The sequence below is a fragment of the Neopsephotus bourkii genome, unplaced genomic scaffold (genome assembly GCF_033783945.1).
Source record: "Neopsephotus bourkii isolate Nb327-2 ecotype Australia unplaced genomic scaffold, CSIRO-AGI_Nbou_v1 NB_1541, whole genome shotgun sequence".
Classification (NCBI taxonomy): domain Eukaryota; kingdom Metazoa; phylum Chordata; class Aves; order Psittaciformes; family Psittacidae; genus Neopsephotus; species Neopsephotus bourkii.
In genome coordinates this window covers 17,468-43,496 of record NW_026902017.1, presented here as the reverse complement: position 1 = coordinate 43,496, position 26,029 = coordinate 17,468, and the positions used below count along the sequence as shown (strand labels likewise).

The window sequence follows — 26,029 nt, the reverse complement described above, 5'->3', positions numbered from 1 at the left end:
TTTATGTTAGTGCAGGTGCTTCGGCAGGGAGAGGTTGAGTTATAATATGAATCAGCTCCCATTTTATTTCATCCACTCACAGCAGCTTAAAGGCTGCATGTTATTTACAGAGCAGGTTTGTTGAGAGGCGCTGGGGACGCCGGGAGCTGGAGTTGTCTCCTGCTGGCTAAATAAGTAGGACACAAATAATTTTATGCTTCCCACTCAGAGGCATCAGTGCAGACCTGCACCCAGTGGTATTGAGTAAGGACAGGGAAGAGCCTTTCTGCTCTCTTCATTCTGGTCTTCTCAGTGGAGGAGAAACTCACACGCCCTTGTCCTTTGGGGACTGAGCTGAGATCCAGCCTAAGTGGCTGAAGGACATGGTGCAGCAAATTGCCCTGTTTCTGGTTGACTCTGAAGTGTGAGCTGGAGCAGTGACTCAGGGTAAAAGCATGCGGTCATTAGATCTCCTCCTTCCAGAGCTGTTGTACCTGCCTGTCAAGCCAGCCGCTGCTTTTAATCTATCTTGCCTCTGTCAACACTTCCAAAGGCCTGAGCCTGGGACTTGGCATATGCTTGCAGGTGGAGGCTCGCTAGGGAAGGCAGAGTGGCTGCGGCAGAGCTGGAGCCGTGCTGTACGAAGGGACCCATGGTGCACAGATAGAGCATGGCACAGCAGTAGCTGCAGTGCCACTTGTGTGGTTTCCTTTCAGTGTGACCTTAATACCAACAGTCGTTTTAGCATCACACAGGCTTTACATGTTTGAGCTCTGAGGCTGAGCACTGAAGGCAAGCAGCAGCACAGGATGCTAAGCAGTCCAGGTGCTGCAGTGTGCTGAGTGCTGCGGGAAACATGAGAGTTCTGCTCTTGAACACACTAAAGCCAGGCTCTCCGGGAGGGTTTGTGCATTGTGGGCGAGGATGTGAGCTGTTGCCTTTCGGTTGTAGAGCTAATCACAAGAGAGAACTCCTCCTTCCTCTCTACTTTTGCCCTTCTGTAGGAGGGATGCATTAAGTAGTGCGATATCGCTTGTGCCAACGCAGCCATCAGAGCAAAGTGGTTTGAAGACCATGTCTCTGTTGCCCTCCATGGTGACAGTGTTAGATGCTGTGTCTGCTTTGCTGCTATTGAGCAAGGAGCTGTTTCTCCTGCGGTTAGCAGCGGCAGTGGGGTGGCTGGCCGGGCCCTTGCCAGCCTTATATGGCTGCACAGAGCCTGCCCGGGGCGGGCGCTCCACTCGGGTTGAGTTCAGACTGAAGGGTTTTGTAGAAATATGCATGCCATATATGAATAATTCTCCTTTCTGGTGTAGATCCACAGATCCCCATACCGGGAGCAGATTACTCATGAGTTAGGCAGAGCAGAGCACCGCAGCAAGAATTATATCAGTTGTCAAAACCATTTCCTGATGTGCCTGGGACCGCTCACTGCGTGGTTACACGGCGTGCGCAGGGGCTGTGGTGGAGGATTTGTCTCTTTATGGGGAGATGCTCCCGCTTGCATCATCCGAATTGCGTTTTTGCTGCAGTGGTTGAACTGAACGCTGAGCAGAATGGTGCTTGACCCTGGGTTCTGCTTGTAGGAGCTTGCAGAGGTTAAGAAACAGCTTTTGCTCTTTCTCCTCCCTCTTCTCCCAGTTTCGGAAAAGGGAACACAGTTGTTATTGCTCTATTCTTCTTGAAACTTGTCTGACTGGTAGGGCCTTCCTGTACTGTCCAAATGGGTGCTGGGCTGTGTGTCCAGCACAGAGCCCCCACCCAGGGCATAGAACATGCAAAGCCCTCGGTGACTTCAGACCCAACCTTTCCATGAAGATAAGCAGCCCATAGTCCTTTTGAATAGTGTTTCTTACCAACCTTAGCACCTGAGGCATGCAGGAATGGGGCTTCGGCTCCAGCTGTCTCTCAGCTTCAAATGTTTCATTTCAGCATTGATAATGACATGAATTCAGCCTTCTTGAAAGTTTGTGTGCATATCTATGTGTTGTACCCTGGTTTTGGAAAGGCTAGAAAGGACCCAGATTTAGGCAAAGATGGGGTTTGGTTCCTATCATGTCCACCATGCTCCCTGGATAAAACAGTGCCCAACCCCTTTCGTACTGCAGACTGAGGGCCTGCCCCTTCTCTGCCCCCATGGCAGAGCCTAGTCAATACTGCCTGTATTAGTGCAGGGAAACTCTCGCTCTTGCATTTGCTTTTTGCAGCAGGGTTGTGGGTTGTTTTGCTCACAGCAAGAGTTTGGTGTGCCAGCTTGGCATGGAGCATCACCCAGGGGTACAGGCATTGGAGCCCGTGGTCCTTCTGGGCTTCTCCTCCCAAGCTCCCGGTGCTAGTTTTGTGCATTGCTGCTTGCTTTTTACTGGCATTGCAAACTGAAATACTTTCAACTCATTTTGGAGAACAAAAGACTTTGGGGATTTCCAGCACCGGTGATACAAGTCTTTGCATAAGCAGCTGGGATGTGAGTCAGGTTTTTTTCAGTGTTGAAGTGTAGGCACTGCTCTGGCACAGCCCTCGGTCATAGGCAGGGGGTTCATGGCTTGTGTGTGGGCATGGGTGGATGGAGGGGAGGAGCAGGCTGCAGATGCATGGTCTGCCCTGTAAAGCAAGCTAAGGACTCGCTCAGCTTCCCACTGGAGGTACAGATTTCTTTGCATGGGTTTAAGTGTACAGTTTTGCTTCAGAAAGAACAACATGTTTGGGTTTGCCCTGCAGACCAGCACTGGGGCAGTAACCCGGTCTAGACGGAGTTCTTTGTGAGGCTGGAAAGCGGGTTTTATTCATGTATGTCATAAGTGACACAAGAAGATTGATATCAGGGTCTCTCTCTTGCTGATTAGAGATGTCTGTTGTAAAGAGAAGTCAGTGTCATCACAGCACCTCGCATCAGGCATCTGGTGGGGTCCAGTTTGTTATCGGTTTGATTTCTTCCCATAGTAAACCTTACTAAGAACATAATGTGACAGCAGGGGACTTTTTCCTGCAGTCATGGTTTGCTCTCTCCTTTGCCAAAGCAGCTTTTATTAACACCCACAAATGGGAACTTGGTTCTGTTGCTGAGCTCTCAATAGCACCCACGTTCACCAAAGTCCCTCTTACCCTCGGCAAGAGTTGTCCCAGCCTTTAAAAGACCCAAGCCTGTCTCACGCACAGATGCTGACCCAAGTTTCTCTGCAGTATCATTTAATTCGGATTTATTCCTTTTGTGAAATCTGATTCTGATGAGTTTGAGCTTACTTCAAACATGAGGAGACCTAAAACTGAAACCAGCTTTTACTCGAGAAAAGGATGACAGTCTTCATTACAAAGTTGGAAATAATTAGGGAAGTAAAACTTAAATGAAGACAACGCAAACACATGTTGCTGTCAAGAATATGACTCTCCAAGCTGCCTTAATATCTCTGTGGTGGTTTCACCAACAGCTCCAGGCGTCTTCAGCAGGTCGCTGCTTTCCATGGAGGAGCAAAGTTTGGATCTTCCTTGCTCCAATTAGTATAAAAGGTTATCCTTCTGCTACTGTACAAATTAATCTTCAAAGCGGTGCCGGGACTGCCGCCGCTTCCTTCGTTCCTTGGTATTTAATTGTGCTGAACTTACTGGATTAGCAGCTCTAAGCATTAGGGTGAATGCAAACAGAGCATTGCCTGAGCGTGCCCGACGCTGGGATCTACGCAGCCATTCCCACTTCCATGCTGGGCTCAGTGTCTGGTCTGGGAAGGGTTTTTACCTAATTCTTCTACTTTTTCTCTCCCCCAACTCAGAGCTTTTGACAACACTGCAGTAATTTTGTACAGTAAGTTGCATTTTTACCTGTCCTGCTCTTTTCTTTATTCTGGAATGCTGAGATCCCACCTGGCGTTAATGCAGCAGGAGGCAAACCTGGCTTGCACATGCAGCCCCTTGTGCCTGCAGGTTCAGGCTTTCACACCACACAGCCAAATCCTAAGATTAAGGGAATTTTAGAGAAGGTACGTTTGAAACAAGCTGTCACCCATCATCTTTGCTTTGAAGTGGGGTGCAGGAGCACAGGAGCATTGCCAACTGATGCCCGGAGCTGGGATGCTTGCGGGGCTTCTTCGACAGCAAAAAAGGCATAGGACATTATATGATGGGTTTGCTCCAGTTGAAATGTATTTTAAGGTAACAAATGATGAAAAAATCATGTTGTTTTTTTTTTTTGCATGGAGCACAATGAACCTCTTGTTGAAGCTCTCAACATGAAACTGGTGTCTGGAAGAAGTGGTGGGAGTGTAGGAAATCCCACTGCAGGGTGCAGGGGCTCAGCCACGTCCTGCCTGACTGCTGCAAGAGCAGGCAAGGAGTATCCTGCTACTGAAATACCATGTGGAGCAGCCTGCTCCAAGGGTGAGAGTGAGGAAACTGCAGTACAGCCCATGAGTGGAGGGACGTGTCACTTTTGAAGCAGTCAGCTTTGACTGATCCACCTTAGAGTCTTTTGGGATTGTCTCTTACCAAGGATTGCCACCACTCGGTGCTGGCGAATGTGAGCTGCAGGACATGGCTTTGAAAGGTGCAAATGCACTTCCAGAGCAGGATGAAGTCCCTCTTGATCCCGTGGCTCTGTGAAAGTGGAGCAGCTCGGTTGCAGGTGTACCCTTAGGCACAGGCAGCAGAGGAAGAGGTATGCACATAGCAGTCTCTGGTTTCATGCTCGTGTCTGAGGCTCTGATTTTTAAGGGTAAAAATTGTGGGGCTGATTGTTGTCTTGAAGTGTGCTGGGACCACATCTCAGCAGTCGATGATGCTTTACCCTGCATCAGCATGGCCTCAGCACTGATGCAGTGTTAGTGGGGTTCAAGTGTAGTGTTACTGTTGGAGCTTGCATTAAACTGGGGAGGGAAAGGACAGGCCCACATCCCTGCTTGCAACCAGATGGACCTGGGAGGTGATCCGTGCTCCCTGGCCTGCATCCTACCTCTCAGCTGCTCCAAATTGCAGCTGGCAATAGGAACAGCATTATTTGTTATGGCAAACTTATTTCTGTTCACATCAGAAAAAAAAAAAACAAGACAAAAGCATTTAAATCCAGAGTGTTTAAGTGAAACGCTGGAGTGTTTATTTTGGCTGTGCTGACTCTCCCATTGCTCTGCTGCCTCCTGTGCTGAGGAAGGGCTGCTCTGGAGCAGGGCTGCCCTTCTTGGGCTCTAAACGTGCCTTGGCTCCCACCAGCCCCTGTCAGACAGGTTTGTTTCGCTTTCTTTACCAAAAAAGGGATTCCCCATCCCATTTTCTTAGCCCTGACTGTTGCAAAGGGCCGAGTGCTGGGTGTGCAGACGTGGGGCTGTCACACTGCCCATCGCGAGGAGGGTGCAGGCGAAACCTCTCTGTCCCGGTAGAGGGTTCCTCTCTAATGTGGGGGTGAAGTCTGGTTGCCAGACAGAAACTTGGGAAGAGGAAGGAGCAGTGTACACTGTGACGCTGCAGTCTTGTGACTGCTGGCACAGAAGGCACCTGCCAGGGTGCTGAGCCTGATGCAGACAGCGTGACCGGGCTGCTCTCAACAAGGGAATTTCTGTTAGATTTGCTTGTCTGAGTTTCCAGCGATGGTCTTGACTCGAAAGTCTTTAATTTAACTTCATAGCTAGAGCTCAGGGTCCAGGTTTTGCTGGGTTATTGAAATCAGATCTGTCACAAAGCTGCTTGTTCTGGCCTTGTTGTTAGAGCAGTGGCACAGTCCAGAAGCACTTGATTAAAATAATACCACTTCTCATATGAAGGCTCTGGGGGGAGCTTAGAGCAGCTCCAGTGCCTAAAGGGGCTGCAGGAAACCTGGAGAGGGGCTTGGGACAAGGGCCTGTAGGGACAGGCCAAGGGGAATGGCTTGAACCTGCCAGAGGGGAGACTGAGCTGAGCTCTTAGGCAGAAGCTCTTCCCTGTGAGGGTGCCCAGAGAAGCTGTGGCTGCCCCATCCCTGGCAGTGCTCAAGGCCAGGTTGGACACAGGGGCTTGGAGCAAGCTGCTCCAGTGGAAGGGGTCCCTGCCCGTGGCTGGGGTTGGAACTGGAGGAGCTTTAAGGTCCCTTCCAACCCAAACCAGTCTGGGATTCTGTACTGATATGAAATCATTACCCTGTCTGTGCAGTGCATTTGGCTGCAGTGCTGGTCCTGTGACAGTCAGTGATGTTCACAGAGTTACCATATGCCAGAATATCCCCTGGAATGATGTGTTACCATGTAAGCTCAAGTAGTAATGGCCTCCTGTTCTTGTGCTAGAAATACCTCAGGTCCCAAGGAGAAGCCATCAGCTCTCCACTTGGAACCAAGGGCTTTAGTGCTGGTTTTTTGTGCATCCCACAGACATGCTCTGTGTGCTGGGGATCAGGAAACCCTTCCCAAGTGATGGGGGTGGTTGTGTTGGGAATCCTTGGGTTCCCACACCCCAGCCTGCCTTCCCCCTGTGCTCGCAGCTTCACACACAAGCATCTGGTCTGTTTTCACATAAACTGTTTGCAGTTTTGGCACCATGCAGCAACCTTGTTTGACTTTGCTCTTCTCTGGTGGGGTTCTTAGCTTGGTGGATGCTGCTTTTAGCAGGATGCTAAGCCCAGATGCTGGAAACCCAAGGTGAAAAGGGAAAGACAAGTGCTGTGTGAGGCTGGTGTAGGACATTGGGGTTTTTAGGTGAACACAGTCTGGGGAAAGCTCTTGCTAATCCGGTCCCTTCTTTTTGTAGGATAAAGATAAAGTTTCTCTAACCAAGACTCCGAAGTTGGACCGGAGTGATGGCGGCAAAGAGGTGAAGGAGCGAACGACCAAACGGAAGTTGCCTTTCACTGTTGGAACAAATGGAGATCAAAAAGACTCAGACACAGGTACAGAAATTACATAGTCCACCCTCAAAATGTGTATATTTGGACTGGGGGGAACATACGGTATCCAGTGTTTAACTGGAGCAAGAGATTGCTTTGTGGGGAGGCACTTCTTTTGGCTAGGGGTCCATTCTGTTTCTAAGTAGTCCAGTTCAAGAACTGTAGCTTAGACAAGGTAAGGAACAGTGCTGGGCCTGCTAGTGAGAATGAAGTGGATAAATCAGAGGATAAACATGAGTACTCTTTAAAAGAAAAACAAGTAGTAAAAACATGAACTTGCATGCATCTGCCTCAGATAAACCTGAGGTATGTGTGTATGTCTGTGTAAATACATTTCTGTCCTCTCCAGACATGTTTTGTTGTTTTGAGGCTTTAAACTGAACAATTATTTCCAGTTGGTGTGTGCAGAGGCATTGTCAAACATGTGTAAATCTGTCTGGAGGCTGTAATGGTGAGCTGTAGATGTGACTGCAGTGGTGTGGCCGTCTGGGCCTGTTGGAGTGGTCGGATTGGCTCTTTGGCATTGGTACAAGTGGTCCTTGGGATCCTAAGGTCATTAAGGTCACCTGTCTGACCCCGTTCAACCCACTGCCAAGGTTGCTTTGGTGGATGCAGCATGACTGCATCCTCAACACATGCCTTGTTTCTGGGAAGCACTGGTACTGCTATGGGTGTTTCAGCCTGGCTGTGTCATGGTCAGGCAGGTCACACGTCATGGAAGAAAAGTGGCTGGCACACATGGCTCTTGTCCACCATGGCCCTGTGTATCTACACAGATGTTGACCGGGCTGTGTGATTGGTAAGCAGTTGGGAAGAGCTGTAGCAAAGCTTAGACATGAAGCAGATGAACGCTGTTTGGTTGAAAGGAGTTTAGCTGTGGCTTTATGGACAGAGATTGGCATAGGTTCTCTCTGGAAGTTTCTGGGAAATCTGCATTTGGAAATACTTCTGGTCAGGTAAGGCTCAGTAACTGTGCAGTGATACCAAATGGGCTATGAGCCTGTGCTATGTCAGCCTGCTGGAGCTGTTGGCCAGGCTCCTCTGGTTCACAAGTCAGGAGGGCAGATCTTAACAGGTCAGAGCCACCACAGCAGTTAGAGCACAGTGTCCCGAGGCTGGCCCAGCTTTTCTGTGGGTTTCCATGTGCCAAATGGTAATTTTCACAGTTGCAGAGCTCCCTGTGGGAGAGGAAGTCTCAAAACATGAATTCATTTCGTTAGAGGACAGCTCGTACCAATGGGCCTTGGCAGGGATGAAGTGTTGGGTTTGCATTTGGGGCATGTGGATGGGAGAGCGTTGGAGAATGAATCAATTTGGGTTTGCAGTGGTGGGAGGAAGGGTGGCCCCTGCCCTTGGGCAGCAGAGAAGGTTACAGCGTGACATGGGTGATCCCTACTTGCTCTCCAATCATCGTGGTGCTCTTCAGAGCCCTGTGTTCCCAAGCACATTCGTCGTGCTCTAGTGTCTCACTTGAATATGTCAAGGGCTTTCACCTTTGGAGGGAGGATGGCTGGGGCAAGGCAAAACTGATTAGCTGGAACCATAGCTTCTGCTTTGTCAAGGCTGTTTCTGCCATGTTCAATACTTGGTTGCCCGAACTCGGTTGAGGGCTTGTCTGACCCTCGTGACAGCTAAAATATCATGGTAGGGCTCCACCAGTGTGCTTTCCATGACTCCCAGCAGTTAAGAGGGCTCTGGGCTCTGGCTGCAGAGACGTTGGAAATCTTTGTGCTGGCAGCAGCGAGAAGGAAACGAAATTAAAAGGAGAGCAGGAGGGTAGGGGAGCAGAGGAGGAAACTGGGGACAGGCTGTGGCTGCTGCAGGGTGCAGAGGAGCATCACCACAGCCCATGATACACCTCTTTGCATCGGACCTTGCTTTCAGCAGGAGTGGGACTCTTATCTCTTCGGTCTTGTCTTCCTCTTCAGAGCTCGTCCTTCCTGGGGAAGCGGGTACGCGAGCATCAGAGCCGAGCTGAGGGGCAGCAGCGCAGCTCCCTCCTGCACACAGGACAGTCGGAGGTGGTCATGGTGCTCAAAGACACATTTAAAGACAAACTGGGCTCCACAGATGCTGGGAAGGTGTGGGCGAGGCTCTAGCAACCTGTTTGGTGGAGACTGAGGAGAGGAAGTGACTCAGCCACTGGGGAGGAGATAGCAGCAGGGAGCTGCAGATAAACTCGCAGTCAGGCTGAGGCTTGGCAGGAGCCTGTTCCTCTTCTCTGAGGTCTTTTACTCCAAGAATCAGATGCTTGAGATGGGAAACGTCTTACTGGCACCTTGCTGTCCTCTTCCACCGCCCCACTGCAACCGTGGGGTGCTTCAGGGCCCTGTGTTCCTTGTCCTGGCCCAAGGACAGCTTTCATTGAGCAGGTAGAGGCATGTTTGCAGTGGAGAGGGCTGCCCCATGCCCATGGCATCGGTGTGCTCATGTAACAACATGGGTCTGACACTGCACACTCCTGCTTAAGCATGCATGGCTGTCAGAGGACGGGCTTTTGTCTCAGGCAAAGGGGCTGCAGCAAACCCACCCTGCATCCCCTGCTCCTCCCATGGGCAGAACATGAGCATGGGGAGGCTGCTTTTTCCTGATCTCTTCCTCAACTTTGATTTCGTCTCTTGGGAGAAGCAGGATTGCAACATCGGTGTTCCAGTTGCGGGGTTGACCTTAGATGATTTATGTAACGCAGTTAAGCTGCTGTACACAGGCTGTTGTGTGTGTAAGGGTAGTTATGCTGGGGTATTCCGCAGCCAAGTGGAACTCAGCTGTGAAGATGTGGGAGCTGAGAACTAGGAGAGTGCTCTTCTTGCCTGTAGTGGGCTATTTTTTCCCCCTCTTCAAATGTTTAAACAATAGTGAATCCTCATCCTGGTTTGTTGCAGTGACTCATTTTCCTTAGCACAGCCTATCTGTTGCCTGTTTTTCTGTCCCTGAATAGCTCTGGCTCAGCTTTGACGTGCGTGCACTCTGTGTGGTGCAAGAAAGCATCTGTCCTGGGTTTGCCTTGCTGTGGAAGGACAGCAAAGCCCACCCTGGCCTGGTGTGGTGTTGCAGCCTGTGCTGGGGTAGCCGGGATGAGCCCACATGCCTCACGGCCTGTGTTTGCCACCTTGGTGCAATGGTGGCACTGTCCCCTTGCCATCAGGTTGCAAACATTAACCTCCATCTCTTGTGTGCTCATAGTGCTTACCCTGAGCACTGGTGCCTCCCATCACTGGGGTGGCTTTTCCAGCTGCACCCAGGTAGAGGTGAGTGAGGGCAGAGGTTTGTCCCAGCCCTTCACCCTTAGCTCATGCTGCAGTGGGGCAGCTCAACCTGCCCTCCTTCCTTCAGTGCTGCTCTTGCAGCCCACTCGTAGAGCTGGCTGAGGAGCATGTGCTGTTGGCAGATGCTGAGGTGTTCAGAAAGCAAGCAGGTAAGCGATTTCATTCTTGATCTGGTGTTGCTTGCAGCAGCCTGCCCCCAGCCAGCGTGCCTTCACTGCACCCTGATGCTGAGCCAGCTCCCAGCACCGCTCAGGGTTTGTTCCCTTATGGGAGATGGGCTCGAGGAGCCCAGCACTGATTTAAAGGGAGTGGTTTGGGTGCAGTAGGTTCAGTGCTAAAGCTTTTAAAGTTGTCCCTTTCGGAATGGTTTCTAGAGCAACAATTCTGGCTTTAGGTTCCTTAAAGTTAACAGAATAAACTGTCTTTAGGAGAAAAAATAGGCACAAAGCTGTGAGCCTGCAGACCATGCGTGTTACAGATCCAGTACTGTGGGAGCAGCATCTCTCTGCCTGAGACTTCTCCTCCTTCCTTCTCCTCTCACTCGTGTGGCATCTCCCCACATCTCCAGACGTTGCTGAGAGCCTACGTGCTGCCTGGCAGCTTCCAAACGAGTACATCCAGCTTTTTTCCCAGCAATTTCAGCAGCTTCTGAGGCTTGGTGCAGCTCCTCGCTTGCGTCCCGCGATGAAAGCAGGTTAGGCATCTCGTGGTGATGTCAAGGAGCATCCTGCAGGCCACAGCAGGGAGAAGGGGACCATGCTGCTGGGAATACACATGCAGGGAAGTGCAGGAGAGGTGTGCTGGGGTGGCTGGCACAGAGATGCTCCTCCTCTATGCTCCTGGGGCACTGGTGCCAGCAGTGCTGAGCCACGGCTGACTCACAGGGCTGACTCAACGGCACCAGACTGCGGCGTGGGGCCAGGCGCTCCCCACCTCCCTGCAGCCCCACAGCTTCACATGAGCAGGTTTCTGACTGGTCCGTGTCATGTACACCCGGTCAGGTAATCCTGCTTGAAGGTCAGCTGTGAAATGCACAGTCTTGGAGTGTAATGATACCCACTCGTCCTGCAGTTTCTTTAGCTGGCTGCCACCTGAGTCCCTTGGCTCGACGTTGAGCTCTAGTTTCCAGACCTTTAGTCATCATCATCATCACCGGGGAGAGTTAGGACTTAATACAAGTCTCTGAGCATTGCGAGTTAATTTTGGCCTCTGAGAGCTGGAAAGGTCTGAGCAAGGCTCAGTCACAACTGCAGGTCCCCAGCAGTGAACCAGCTTGGTGCCTGTTACCCCCTTGGGTGCAGAAGGTCTGTCTCCTCTCAGGATTCACTTGGGAGAAGTGAGGAATACACTGGAGTTTATTTTCCGCTTGCAGGGTAGCTGCTGTATTTTTTGTGCCTCCAGCTCTTCAGGTTCTACTCCTGCTCCTCCTCAGGCTTGAGTGAAATCTCGAGGATTGGTTTTGTGTGGGCTTGGTGACAAATCAGTGCATGTAAAAGAGAAGCTTAGTTTAGTCCAGGTCATGTACAAATCCTGCCATTGCCAAATAGCATGCAGGCTTAAATAAATGTGGGGCCCTGGAGCCATCCTGTGCTCCTTCTCACAGCTGTGGCCATGCAGAGCTAGTGAAGTGTCTGCTGCTATTGGTCAGTGAGAGCAGCAGATGGGGTACCCAGCCCTTGCCTGGTTCACAACCAAAAACACTTCACTTGTATGAAGTTCACCAAACACAAGAGAAATCCTTATTTTGAAGTGTTTTGTCATGGAGACTTCAATGTCTCTGAGTGTTTTGCAACCTGAAGTCCCTTGAGGAGGGAACAGGGGGGAGACAGGAGGGGTTTTGAAAGTGCTACAGATGGGAATCTGCGGTGCGTTAAATGCCCTTTAAATCCCATGGGTGATAACCTGAAAGCTGGAGCCCTCAGGTCCTGCAGTAATGTTGGGCTGCTCCTTCCTTCATCAGCCCAGCAGCGGCTCATGGCCAAGCAGGAGCCTGGTTCTCCCTGTGCCACCTGAGAATTGCTGCTTCAGTCCCTGACCAGGAAGGGAGGATGATCAGTGTGTGGTTTAGCAGCATTGTGGCTTCAGGTCATGGGATTTCTCAGCATCACTTGATGTTGTTGTTGCCCTAATTGTTTGAGTTGAACCAAATGTCACGCAGGCTGTGTTGGCAGCGATGCTGACGCCGTGCTGGGGCCGGCGGAGGTGGGGGACCCGCCGTGGTGCAGGGCACAGAGCAGGAGGAGCCTCCTGCTCTGGAGATGGAGAGCGGCAGCTTCCCGTGCCGACCGAAATAACAGCAGCGTCATCTGCATCTGTTGTGGTCTCGTGGCATTTGATGGTCATCTCAGCCTGGGGAGGCAGGGAGAGGTGGCTACACTAGATGGGGGGGAATGGAAAACATGGCCTGAGAGGCCTGCAGCTCCTCAAGCTGTTTCTGCCTCTTGCTTTGATGAAGGAAATAAAAGAAATACTGTGCTTCTGAGTTCTTGCATAATAAAGTTAGGTGTAACTACTTGGTGGAACTACTTCATGTCCCCAGTCCTCCTGCCTCCCCCAACCCCTTGCTCTGTCTTGCTACTCCTTCCAGCTACCCATAACAGTGCTGGTGTTTTGGGAGGTGTTGGTGACACCCCAGCCATGTCCATCCATCCAGCTCCCCTATGACCTGAGATGTCCTGGCAGCTTCCTTGCTCCTACCCTGAGGTCCATTACCAGCCAGACAGCAGGTTTGTGAGGTTTGTGTGGCAGTCCCCCCCATCTAATGATATATTTCTTTAGCAAGCAGCCATAGACCCCACAGATGCCCCTGCCCCTCCGCAGAGCACCTGAGCGCTTGCCTTGAGGCTGCACTTTGGCACGGAGTGGTTTTGCTTTTGAGGGTAGAAGGGAGAGACAAAACCCCAGCCAGCCCTGTGAGCTGGTAAGTGCATTCACGCCTTTCCGTGGCTGTAGAGGACTGCCCAGGGCTGATCCCAAGGGCTTGTATACTGCCAGGGGACCAGGGTTAGCGTGAGGATGGTCAACAGAAGCTGGCCTCCTTCATGCTAATCCCCTGAGTGCGTTACGTGATGCTAATTGCTAGGTTAGAAAATGCCTGATGAATCAGATGACCCAAACCCTGGTCCTCTCCCAGAGCTGGCTCTTGGGTTGCCTAATGCCTGAGAGGGGCTTGAGTGCCCCTGCATGAGAACGGGCTCGTTAGTCACAAGTTGGGAGGCTGGCGAGGGAATCCGTGAGAAGCAAATTGCTGGCTTATTAAAAAATGCATCTGCCTCCAAAACTCTTATTTGTGCGCGTTTTCCGTCGCTGGCTGCGCTCGGCTGTGTGCAGCTGGAGGGCTCTAATGGGCTCTGCTGCATTGGGTCTTTCTTTGGTTGTATAATTTCAGTCCTTTTACTAAAATAGTCAAGAAACTGTTCTCACCTAGCAACCAGGGAGAGAGTGAATGTCAGAGCTTCTCCGTTTCTAGCTGGGCTCCATAATGCCAGTACAGTGTGGATAGACTGGCAAACACCAGCCTTCAGATCACCCTTAGAAACTCCCCGTGTGCATCAGCCATCTGGGAAGTGCTGTGTGGAAAAAGCAGGTCGTTTTATGATGGGAGCTGCCATAAATCTCCCTCCTCCCCCCTTCGTCACCTCCTTAACATGCAGAGTGAGAGGTTGCAGTGTGCTGTGTCTCTGTGAACCAAAAATCTATCAATGATGGCTTTTTGCTTCATACAAGAGCTTTTATCAGCTCTGTCTGCAGAGTGTCCTGCCCCCGGCTCCCAGGAGGGGAGGAATGTCAGGAGCCTTCATCCCCATCTGCCCTCCTTCATCTCCCTCTGTTCTGTGGGGAATGAAAAGGTTTGGACCTGAAAACTGGGGTCTCAGAATTACTCATGTTTAACATGGAGATTTGTGTGTGGTATAAGCCCCTTGATTCCTCTTGCAGCAGTTTGTTAGCCAGTGGCTGCTCTGGTGAGAAGATACATTTACATGTTCACATGCATAGATGGTATTGTCTGTCCTGCAAATGTAGGGAGAATGCCTGTACTTTGATCACACAGCACTGAACCTCTCTACCAGAATGATGCTTTTAAAGGTACTGCAAACACTGGGGTCCAGCCTGTGGATTGTCTGTCCCCAGGTTGATGGGGCTCAGTCCCACACACAGTGACCTGATGTGGTTATAAATGGACTTGTTGCCCTTGCTGACACCTCTCCTCCCTTTCTGAGTGTTGGAACCGATGTCTTCACCATCCTTTCAGCTTAGCTGTGCAGGATCAGGCTCTGGCTCTGGTCCCTCTCCATCCTTCAAATTAGAAAGCAGCTCACTGCTGTATAGGAGAGGCTCAGGTGCCTTCCTTGCCGTTCTGTGGAAGCAGACCCTGCTATAGCTTTTCCTCTCATTTTCCTTTTTGGTTTCCTTTCTGGCACCTGCTTTCACTTGGCTGATGAGCCCAGACATCATCTCCCATCTGTGCCCCCCAGCCTGTGTGTATTGCAGGCTCTGCAGCATGTCCGTGCCCTCCTGGTGCAGAGCCTCCCCTGGTCCTCGGGTGCAGCTCTCTAGCCCCAGTGCTGCCTTCCTCTGCTTTTTGGTGGTCTCCATGTCCCCCTTCTCACTCACTGCCTTGCTTTTGTCCTGCTCTCCACTGCTGTCCTCTTGTTTATCTGCCCGTGCCATTGTGCTGTTTCCACTGCTCCTGTTTCACACCACTGCCATGTTCCTGCAGTGCTGAAGCCTTCCACTCAGCACCATGCTTGTCCTTAAATCCTGGGGAAGCCTGCAGAGCCTCTTGACGTGGTTGTATCGTGTGCTACAAACCTTTTGGCTCATGATCAGCCTTGTTCAGCACGCATTGGTCCATGTCTGCAGATGCCCTCCTGCAAGCTCCAGGCTGGCTGTGCTCAGGTTAAACCTGCTTTTCTCCTGGTTTGAGCTGACATGCTCCGAAACGGTTTATGCCCTACAACTTCTGCAGTAAAAATGAGTCACTCTTACGCATGCTAGGCTGGGGATGGGGAAAACAGAGGCTTGTGCAGTCTCTCGGGGGTGCAATGCAGTCTCTGTTGCTGTCTGTGCTGGTCTAATTTATTCTCATTGATCTTTTGTTTGTGTGCTTGCTCGGCAAATAAACTGTTTTAAATCCCCACTCACCGGCAAGCCAACAGCCAGCTTCTCTGTGCGACGTTGAGATGTTCAGCGTGAGCTGGCTGGTTTGGAAACGGTATTTTTCCTCAGGGTACCACCTTACATGCGTGCGTTGTCATGTTGGAACAGCTTAAACAGATGCTTTTTGCATTACAGGGTACGATGTGCTCGTGGGGAGCGAGGAGCCGAGCAGCTCAGCCACAGCTCAGGGCTGGAGCTCCTGTCCCCACAGCCTGCCAGCATCTCACAGTGCCTGTTCGAGGCAGATTTTCCATCCCCACCCTTTTCCCTGTCCTTCCCCGCCTCTCTCCTCTCTCTCATTTTGGCTTGGGCCTGCTAGAGCCAGCCCAACAGCCCTGAGTGCCTCTGTGCCCTGGGACCTCTGCAGAGCTGCTGCTGGGCTTCCAGCAGCTCTGGATTTAGTACCCATTGCAGCAGCACGAGCCTTGCATGACCTGCACTCTAATTTGGGCACAAGAACCACCTGCAGGGCTAATGCTCAAACCTCTTTGTCCTGTGAACCTGCTGCTGTCCTGCCTTTCACAAGCCTCCTGGGTTTAGTGTGATGAAAGGAAGGAGCAGCAGCTCTGCTCAGATCCTGCTTTTTTCCCCTTTAAGCCTGTGCATGCGGTTCCTGCCAGCGTCAGCGTGAGGGAAGAGCCAAGCAGGATCCCCAAATTAAACCACCGCAGCGCCAAGCTGAGGCTTTGCTCTGGAGGTTTGCAGAGGGCTGAAGCAAGCAGCAAAAGAGCTACTTTAAAAACAGCTGAGTGGAGGTGCACAGGGCATCGCTGGGCTGCTGTCATCTTCCTTCCCATTGGGATCAGTGTGCCTGGTCCAGTCACCATCTCTGGAGATGGGTACTGAGATAATTCCTTGTTTGCACACCCGCTTGTGCCTCTGGTTTTTGTGCTTACACACAAGGACTGGCACGCATACAGCTTGCTGAAGGGGTTTCAGTGTAAAATAACCTTTATTCCTGATTGCTGATGTATTTTTGTACGTATTGTGAGCATTCCTGTTAATTTGCTCCCCGTTGCTGCAAGGTCTTAGAAGCATTTAACAGAGGAGAAGGAGCAGCTCGCAGGAGCCAGTGGCACCTGAAGCGTTGAGCAGAGACCTTTCTGCAGGTGCCCTTTAAAATCTGCTGAAAATCAGATTCTGAGTGAAGTCTTCTGAACTGAAATAAAACACGTTTGCAGCCCCAGAACCAGAGGGAGGAATCCCTCTCCTGCTGGGCAGGGGGAGACACTGAGGTGTGAAGCACCGTGGTCACGCAGGACTAGATGTGATCCTGTGCAGCGCCGGGTGATGCCGCCTTCGCACAGGGAAACACACACAATCCCGAGTCCTTGGCTGCCTCACCATAGCCAGGGGGAGCTGGTCGCTTCCCATTTATTTATATCTTGTTGATCACCTGGTTTTTAATGTTAAATGTTCTGTGGAGGAGGACTTTCTGCAACTGCAGGATTGATAGAAGTTTAAGGGGGTTTCAAGTGAACTCAGTAATCAATTCTTGCAAATCACAGGCTCATGCTGACAGCCTGCAGCAGCCCAGTAATAGTAAAATGAAAACATTCCCATTCTAGCTGTGGCTCCCTCCACACACACAGAGCAGCCCTCTCTCTACCATGTACAACCCTTGTGCATTGCCCTTACTTCAAAGGTGGCACCGGCCAAGGTGTGACCCCCTCTTGAGCATCCTTGTGCTCTGTGACAAGGCAGGATGCGACCAGGAGCTGCTTGTTGAGCTGAACTGAGGTGTGTGGATAAGCTGGGCCTGGCTGAGCAGCATTTAACAAGCAGGAGCTCTGGAGCCTTGCAATGAGCAGCCTGTGCAGATGAGGTATCCCTGTGTTCAGGTGGGTATGCCTGGCTCGACTGGCTGCTCAGCGCCTGGAACTTCCTGGGGTCAGTTGTTTTCTTACCATAAGCACATCGACTTTGATTTTGTTTTAAACCATTTAAAAACTATCCACTTTGCTGTGATCTGATTTCATCTTATAGCTCTGTTATAGCTGCCAGGGTGACCGAAATGTGGCTTTGGAGAAGCAGACCAGGATTCTCATTCAGTGCACAGATGTGTTTCCAGGGCTTCTGCTTGAAGAAGGGTGACCTGTGCTGTCTGGTTAGAGAAATTGCCTGGTACGGAGTTACCATTTCTTAAATGTACAGGATCCCAGGTGCAGGGGGCAGTGGAAATTATCTGCTCTGGGCCAGATCTTTGCAGTGGGAGGGCAGCAGAGTGTGGCACTTTGGTGCCTGGGGCAGGGTAAAGCGTTTTGGATCTGCCTGCTAAATGGTGGCCAAGGGAGTGCGGGAGATGCAAGTGGCATGAGTCAAGCTGGAGCAGTGGAGATGGCCCCACACATTGCTGCCCTCGAATGCCAGAGACTTTTACTCCATTGGCAGTTTGAATGAGGAAACCTGTGCTTCAGTGCAAAGTCCACTGAGTTCAAACCCATCCGTCACAGTTTCTCCTGACCTGCTGGACTTTGTGTGGAGGCAAAGCAGGCACTGTCCTGCTGGTGGCCATGTGCCAGAGACCGCAGTGGGTGTCTCAAAAGAACAAATACAACCAGATAAGCAGAGCTGGGCTGGAGTGTGCAGGATTTGACTTTCCCAGGCTGCCAGACCCTGCCTTGGCACAGGGCTCGTGGTAGGGAAGAGACTGGATACAGCTAGTCCATAAAGCTCGCATCTATGTGATCCACTGCATATCTTCTTGGAGGTCTGCATCACCCCACATACATTTGACTACCAGTTTCAGGGCGCTGGGTGGTTACATGGTGGGGTTTCCTCTCCCTGGCTGCTGGGAGTCAAAGCCCAGTTCCTTGAGGAGCGTTATCAGACATTTGCTTGTTCACAGACCTATGTGTATTATCCCTCTAATGCTTTCTAGGGTTTTCAGAATATCTTAATCAGTGTGTTTAGAGTCTGACATTGGAGTAGAAGAGATCCCATGCCTATCCTGCCTCGCTGGAAGACTCGTTGTACCATATCAGCAGTGTAATCAGCCCATGTGAAAGTGCTCCAGGTCACAGTGCTCCTCTTTGAGGAGAGCAGGTACTTGCAGGCTTGCTGTGATAATAACTTCTCGATGCCTCTGTCTCCTGGCAGCATTCTGGCAAGTACCTGTCCCTGCTGGGGCTGACAGTAAAGGTTCCTTCCCTGTGAGGGTGCTGAGGCACTGGCACAGGGTGCCCAGAGAAGCTGTGGCTGCCCCATCCCTGGCAGTGCTCAAGGCCAGGTTGGACACAGGGGCTTGGAGCAAGCTGCTCCAGTGGAAGGGGTCCCTGCCCATGGCAGGGGTTGGAAGTGGATGAGCTTTAAAGTCCCTTCCAACACAAACCAGTCTGTGACGCTGTGAGTCAGTGGCTGGTGGCTGTGCAAAACTCATTTTCAGTAAAAAGATGTTTACTTTGTGCTTCAAAGTGACAGGCAGGATTTGTTCTGTTGAAAAGCACGGGTGGTCAGTTGGAGAACAGAGTCCCTGTTTAGTAGGGTTGAACAGTTTGTCTCTGCAGTCTTCATTACATCAAGGATGCAGTGAGGTGTTTTACGGCTCAGGTTTCTTGAGCAGCATCCAGCCAGCCTTGACTCAAACTGGTGTTTGAGTGTGTGATGTGAGGACAAGCTGCCACTCACCTGGGTTTGGTAACTTCTGTAGCTGTGGCTGCTCAGAATATTGGTACCAGCCCTACAATCAGCTGGCTCTAAACAAACTGTATCAGTGCTCAGAAATAGACGTGATCAAAGTTGGATTTTCCACTTGCGTGCACTGTATCTTCCTTATGCTTCTTTGTGGGTTTAGGACAGTTGCCTAGTAGGAGGCATGCAGCTTGGCTGCTGACAAGGAATTGCCGTGCTGCTCTGCGGATAATTCTGTCTCTTGCTTGGTTGGCTTCTTGAAAGAAAACTTAATTTTTCTTTCTTGAAGTGGCGCCTTGAAACTTCATTTGCTGAATGCATCCCTTCAGCTGCACTCACAAGAAGCCTGGAGAGGGGCATTGGACAAGGGCCTGTAGGGACAGGCCAAGGGGAATGGCTTGAACCTGCCCGAGGGGAGACTGGGATGAGCTCTTAGGCAGAAGCTCTTCCCTGTGAGGGTGGTGATTCTATGGCTCTGGCATGGCTGTGGCTCTGTGGACCCGCCAGAGAGGAGGATGCAGCAGAACTTGTGCTTTCACCAGACAGCATCAACAAAGCAAGCAAACAAACCGGAAGCACAGAGTGAGGGCTGCTGACTCCTTGAATGGGAAAGGGATCAATACTTGCACAAAGAAGACAGAATACTTAAGACAAGGCTGTATTAGTACCAGGCTTCTCACAGAGGTTGGATGTCTGAGCTGGGCACAGGGATTGATGCATCAAGTTGCACAGTGCAGGGTCCACTTCTCACGAGCTTGCAGCAGGCTGCTGCTGCGTGGCTCCCTGTGAGCAAGGCTGGAGGTGCAGGGTGAAGCTATGGTTTGTCTCATCCCTGTGCATATGGCATTCCAGCAACAAATTCCAACTTCAGAGGAGGCGACGCACAGCCCATCGGTGGGAGCTGCCTTTGTAGCTGGGTGATTTAGGAGACTGAGGGTCAGGCTGGGATCTGAGGGATGACAAGCCAGGCACAGGAGTGTCGTCCTGCCCTCCAGTTTGGGATTTTCTTAAGAGGGATGCAAGAATATATATGGCTAAGAAGTCATCTGCCTGACCTGCAGGTGTGTGCTCTGCACTACAGGGAGGAGAGGACCAGCCTGGTGCTCCCAGGGGCAGTGCGCCCATTTAATGATAATGAAGGGATGAGATGGTAACGTTTCCAAGCTGTCAGCCTGTGTCTTGTTAGCGCTTTTTGTCAATGCTTTTAGGTGCCTTCAGTTCAGTCCATGCTGTGGTGGTGTAAGGCTGCGTACGCTCCTCAAAGCACCATGGCATGAAATGGAGGCTTCTAGAAGCAAGATGGAAGGTACAGACCACAAAGGACCTGCTTTCTCCCTCTTGTACTATTCTTTGGTGGTGGGGGGAGAACTGGTAGAAGCCTGTACTGGGAGACACTGTCAGAAGAGCTGGTGGGCAGCAGGAGCAATGTGTGTCCAGCTGCCCTGGGTGCTGGTGCTTCCACTGCAGGGATGCATCCTCCACCACAGGGTTTTCCATTTGTGAGATACAGAAATGAATTGAAGAGCTGTTAGCACCGCTCAGAAGCAAACATGGCTTTGAGTTCCAGCATCATTCACAGCTTGTGTTTCTGTGTCTCCACAGAAAAGCAGGGTCCTGAGCGGAAGAGGATTAAAAAGGAACCTGCCACCAGAAAGCCTGGCTTGCTCTTCGGAATGGGCCTTTCGGGGATCCGGGCAGGATATCCACTGTCCGAGCGCCAGCAAGTTGCTCTCCTTATGCAGATGACAGCAGAAGAGTCTGCAAACAGCCCAGGTAAGGTCCAGAGGGTGGGTTTGCGCAGTGTGGTTGAAGGGATCAGGGGTGAGCTGCACCCCCCTGGCAGCTCATCCCTGAGGATGCTCCATGAGGTCTCCCTGCTCACAGTGCCGCAGGTGAGATGCAGGAGCGGTGCAGCAGGACACCTGCTCCTGCTGCAGGCACTGCCATAGGCTCACATGTGGCTGCTGCTGCCCTTGCTTCTTCCAGCATAAGGCAGTAGCAGACGTCCCGTGGGCCAAATCCAGGCCACCACTAAGCCTGCCCTGGCTGCTTTATTGCAGCTTCGGTTCCACGGGAGCTCCTTCGTGCTAGAGCTTCACGTTTTCCACTGGCTCTGGGGCTAACTCAGTAAAGGAACATTGTGAATAATGTTAGAATATCTTCCTCTGTGGGTTTTTTTAAGGTCTCTTCCTGCGGAGAGGGATAGGATGTGTAACCACTGCAACTGTAACGTGAGATGTGGAGCATCTGGAACGTGTTTACCATGGATTTTGTATTTTAGTCGTTTTTATCTGCTGCATACATGACCCCCCAGGGTTTTTAGAGGCACTGTGCTGTCTGTATGAGCACATCTGCACCCTACACACAGATGTTGCAGCTCTAGCCACGTATTTTGTTTCTTCTTAACATGGATCTAGCTGCTTATGTTGCTGTTGTTTGGGGTGAGGAAAAGGGGAAGCAGAAAAGCTGCATAGTCTTCAGAGCATTCAGATGTTCTCTCAGGAAATGTGCAGTCTCCTCCCAGAGCTGTCAGACCTCATGTATTAAAGGCAGCTTCCCTTAGGAAATGGGGTTTTAGGGTAAGGAGCTGCATTATCTGCTTCCAAATCCTGGGATTGCCTACAGTCTTTGCAAGGACTGCAGTTCTCTCCAGTGAGCTTTGGCAGCCTGCAATTAATATCTGCATTATGCATACACAGGCTTTCCTCTGTCTTCACAGCGAGTTCAGAGGTGCAGTTGCCTCTCAAATGCCTTATGGTGAGCGTTTTAGGTGAAACGCGTTGCAAGAGCTCCCTCTAAGGGATTTTTAGGCTTCCTTTGAATTGCGGTTCTTTACTCTAGTTTCTTCTCTCCATACAGTTGACACAACACCAAAGCATCCCTCTCAGTCTACAGTTTGTCAGAAGGGAACTCCTAACTCTGCCTCCAAAACCAAAGATAAAGTAAATAAGAGAAATGAGCGAGGAGAGACTCGGCTGCATCGAGCTGCCATCCGAGGAGATGCCCGGCGCATCAAGGAGCTCATAATCGAGGGTGCAGATGTCAATGTGAAAGACTTCGCAGGTAACCAGCCTGCTGGTAGTACTGTGGGGAGCCCTTCAGCACTGGCAGCTGAACCTTTTCCCAACCTGGTTCAATGTTCTGCCTGTAAGAATGGGTCCCACTAGAGAAAGCAGTTTCTTTATAATGTGGGTTTGTGACCTGTAAATGAGGGCTTAACCAAAAATTGTTTGTCTTTTGGGGAGGAAAAAATATCTTGCTATCCTCTAAAAATAAAACAACAAAACCCTACGTCAAGTTTGTCAAAATAATAAATCCCTGAAAGGCATCAGTTCCCTTGTTGGAATTTGGGAGCTGAATTCCCAGGCTATGCTATTGCTCTGAACGTTGTCCTGCTCAGGGCAGTGATGCTGGGCTGGGCTAGATCCATGGCCATTCCTGGGACTGCTGCAGCTACACACTGCTATACTGTGACAAGGACCCTCTTCTCCATTTTCTTGTGTCCTTCCAAGAGGGTGTATCCTTGCAAGTCTGGAGGGGAATTCACAAAGGGAAGTGGGCTGGTTTAGCTCTTTTTTTTACTTAAAATATAAGAAATCATGTGCCCAAAAATACTGACAAGAGTGGGTTTGTAAAGTCATTGCTCCAGGGTTGACTGGCTGATGCCTACAGCTTTTTGGGGTTGTTTTTAAGTACCAAACATTGGGGTCGAGCTCCCAGCTGCACCAGCCCAGTGTCTGAGTTAGAGGAGACATTGACCATCCTGACGCTCAGCTCAGGAGCCTCACCACCTTCTTCTCCTCCTCAGTGGGGCCACCAAGCTCCTGCTTCTGGTGGTGGGAATGGGGAAGGGAGTCTGGGATGGGAACAGCCCTGAGTCCTGTGGTGAGAAGGCAGCCGTGAGGTAGTGAGCAGTGCTGTTGGTGCACACCCGTGCCAGTGATGGGGCTGAATTAGCCCTTCTTCAGCACATCGCAGAGCTTCAGTTTGCTCTTTGCTGTTCTCTTTGCACGATTTTTGAGCTATAAATAGTTCTGCGTGTTCCTCTGCCTGTATGATTAATACCAGTGCTAGGCTGAAGTATCAGTTGTGATTAATTCTGGTCACAGGTGCTCCTTCTTAATGCTCCAAGTGAAGTTAACAGAACGAGCTCCCACGATGCTATCAGCAAAATACCGAAGGAGCCAAGCACATTTGCTGGGAAACTTCAAAACAATTTCTGCTTAAAAACAGTCTGTTTGAACGTGATAAAATATTTCATTCCTTGTTTCTCGGAGGTTTGTTTGAGAACCTGAGCCACTGTTACTGTGGAGGCATGCTGTTTGGTTTCTTGCTGAGCCGGGGGCCTGTTTTGCAGCTGCAGTGGCTGCTTGCTTTGGAGAGTACACAGAAAATATCAGTGAGATCTGTGTAAGGGAGCCATGTCTGTAGCTCAGGGCTCATCCTGATATGGGCAGCAGTGTTTTGCCCTTATGAAGGAGCTGGAAGGGGAAAGGATTTGAGGCCTTGATGATGGCTTTCACCCAGCATCAGCAATTCTCCTTATTTCCTACTTAAAACTTTGCCTTTTCATTTCCCAGGGCTGTGTCCGTTCTGATAGATGATCTAACTATCTAGATGTGTGTAGGACATTGCATGACCAGAGGGAAAAGCAGGATTGATTCAGCTACCACCTGGCTGGAATAACAAAGGCAGAGCTGCAGGTTTCTTCCTGCTGTGCCATGGGGAGCCGGGCAAACAAGCCCATCACATTGGCCATCAGAGGAACAGACCCCTTGACACATTCACACCCACAGCGTGAGATTTTCACCATCCCTAACTTTCTCCATGAAGGTGATGTCCATGTTCTGAGTGTCCCTTTGCTTGCAGGCTGGACAGCATTGCACGAGGCTTGCAACCGGGGTTACTATGATGTTGCAAAGCAGTTGCTTGCTGCAGGCGCTGAAGTCAACACAAAGGGGTTGGATGATGACACCCCACTGCACGATGCAGCCAACAACGGGCACTTCAAGGTTGGTTTTTGCTGGACTCCATAGCTCTGTTTTTAATGACTTTTTTTCTAATTCATGCCTTAAGCAGCCGACTGTGCAAAATCAGAGATTCCGTTTAAGTGTTCAAGGCCAGTTGGACTGTTTTTTGAACAACCTGGTCTAGTGGGAGATGTCCTTGTCTGTGAAAGGGGAGTTGGAACTAGGTGATCTCTAAGGTCACTTCCAACCTAAACCATTCTAGGATTCTGTGATTTTATTATCATTTGCTGCTGATAGAGTGGGCAGGAATTTCCCTGCCCTGGTGCTGGTTTTGTGTTTTACTTTTGCTGTTCCTCTCTTTTAGGGGATAAAATATCTGGTTCTTTTCCCTTCTTTCCTCTCAAGTTGGTTCATGTTGCTGTTTTTTGTCTTAGTTATTGAAGACTATTTGTACCATAGGGCATGTTCTGACAACAGACTGCTTGAGGACATCCCCCTTTTAGTTCTGTATGAAAGTTGTACGAAAAGCCTGGAATCAAAATGTCATGAGTGACTTCAAGTCTCAATTTCTGTTTTCAGGTGGTGAAATTGTTGTTACATTATGGAGGGAATCCTCATCAAAGCAACAGGAAGGGCGAGACACCTTTAAAAGTAGCCAATTCTCCCACCATGGTGAATCTGCTCTTGGGAAAGACCACATACCCCTCTAGCGAAGAGAGCTCGACAGGTGAGATTGACTTTTATGTGAACATAGGAGTGATGGTTGTGGCCTGCAGCTGTCTGTTAATACAGAGACGTTAAGAGGACAGTGAAGTTAGACTCATGTCAGAATACCTGCAAGCTGCTGCCACGGTCAGGAGTCCATCTGTAGCTGTAACCCAAATTCAGACAACATAACCACCCGCTTTAGCTCCGGGAGCTCTAGCTGTTTGCCCTGGAAGCCTACGTTGAGATGACTTGCCTGGTGCAATCGAGATGTAGGATTGGAAGCCAATTGCAGGTAAATGGATGTCTTACCTTTACAATATGGGAACTAGTCATAGAATCATAGAATCATAGAATAGTTAGGGTTGGAAAGGACCTTAAGATCATCCAGTTCCAACGCCCCTGCCATGGGCGGGGACACCCCACACTAAACCATCTCACCCAAGTCTCTGTCCAACCTGGCCTTGAACACTGCCAGGGATGGAGCATTCACAGCTTCCCCGGGCAACCCATTCCAGTGCCTCACCACCCTAACAGGAAAGAACTTCCTCCTTAGATCCAGTCTAAACTTCCCCTGTTTAAGTTTTAACCCATTACCCCTTGTCCTGTCACTACAGTCCCTAATGAAGAGTCCATCCCCAGCATCCCTATAGGCCCCCTTCAGATGCTGGAAGGCTGCTATGAGGTCTCCACGCAGCCTTCTCTTCTCCAGGCTGAACAGCCCCAACTTTCTCAACCTGTCTCCATATGAGAGGTGCTCCAGTCCCCTGATCATCCTCGTGGCCTCCTCTGGACTTGCTCCAACAGTTCCATGTCCTTTTTATGTTGAGGACACCAGAACTGCACACAGTACTCCAGGTGAGGTCTCACGAGAGCAGAGCAGAGGGGCAGGATCACCTCCTTCGACCTGCTGCTCACACTCCTTTTGATGCAGCCCAGGGTACAGTTGGCTTTCTGGGCTGCGAGCACACACTGAAGCCGGCTCATGTTCATTTTCTCATCAATCAGCACCCCCAAGTCCTTCTCCACAGGGCTGCTCTGAATCTCTTCTCTGCCCAACCTGTAGCTGTGCCTGGGATTGCTCCGACCCAGGTGTAGGACCTTGCACTTGGCATGGTTAAACCTCATGAGGTTGGCATCAGCCCACCTCACAAGCGTGTCCAGGTCCCTCTGGATGGCATTCCTTCCCTCCAGCGTATCAACCGAACCACACAGCTTGGTGTCATCGGCAAACTTGCTGAGGGCGCACTCAATCCCACTGTCCATGTCAGCGACGAAGATGTTGAACAAGACCGGTCCCAACACCGATCCCTGAGGGACACCACTCGTTACTGGTCTCCAGCTGGACATTGAGCCATTGACCACAACTCTTTGTGTGCGGCCATCCAGCCAGTTCTTTATCCACCGAGTGGTCCATCCATCAAATTGATGTCTCTCCAATTTAGAGACAAGGATGTCATGTGGGACAGTGTCGAACACTTTGCACA

General features: G+C 50.7%; 1 protein-coding gene across 5 annotated transcripts in view; it reads left to right on the top strand.

Annotated features, from left to right (window-relative positions):
* The window catches only part of ANKRD11 (ankyrin repeat domain containing 11), a 153,246-nt gene that overhangs the window by 111,617 nt on the left and 15,600 nt on the right, over positions 1-26,029 (top strand). For 4 of the 5 annotated variants that reach the window (XM_061370344.1, XM_061370343.1, XM_061370346.1 and 1 more), the window contains 5 exons: positions 6,676-6,814; positions 20,470-20,640; positions 21,727-21,930; positions 23,737-23,879; positions 24,417-24,564. In XM_061370344.1, the coding sequence (XP_061226328.1) occupies positions 6,676-6,814; positions 20,470-20,640; positions 21,727-21,930; positions 23,737-23,879; positions 24,417-24,564 (805 nt within the window). Of the gene's footprint in view, positions 1-6,675; positions 6,815-20,040; positions 20,174-20,469; positions 20,641-21,726; positions 21,931-23,736; positions 23,880-24,416; positions 24,565-26,029 lie in introns of those variants that run through there. The other variant, XM_061370347.1, reaches the window with a different exon arrangement.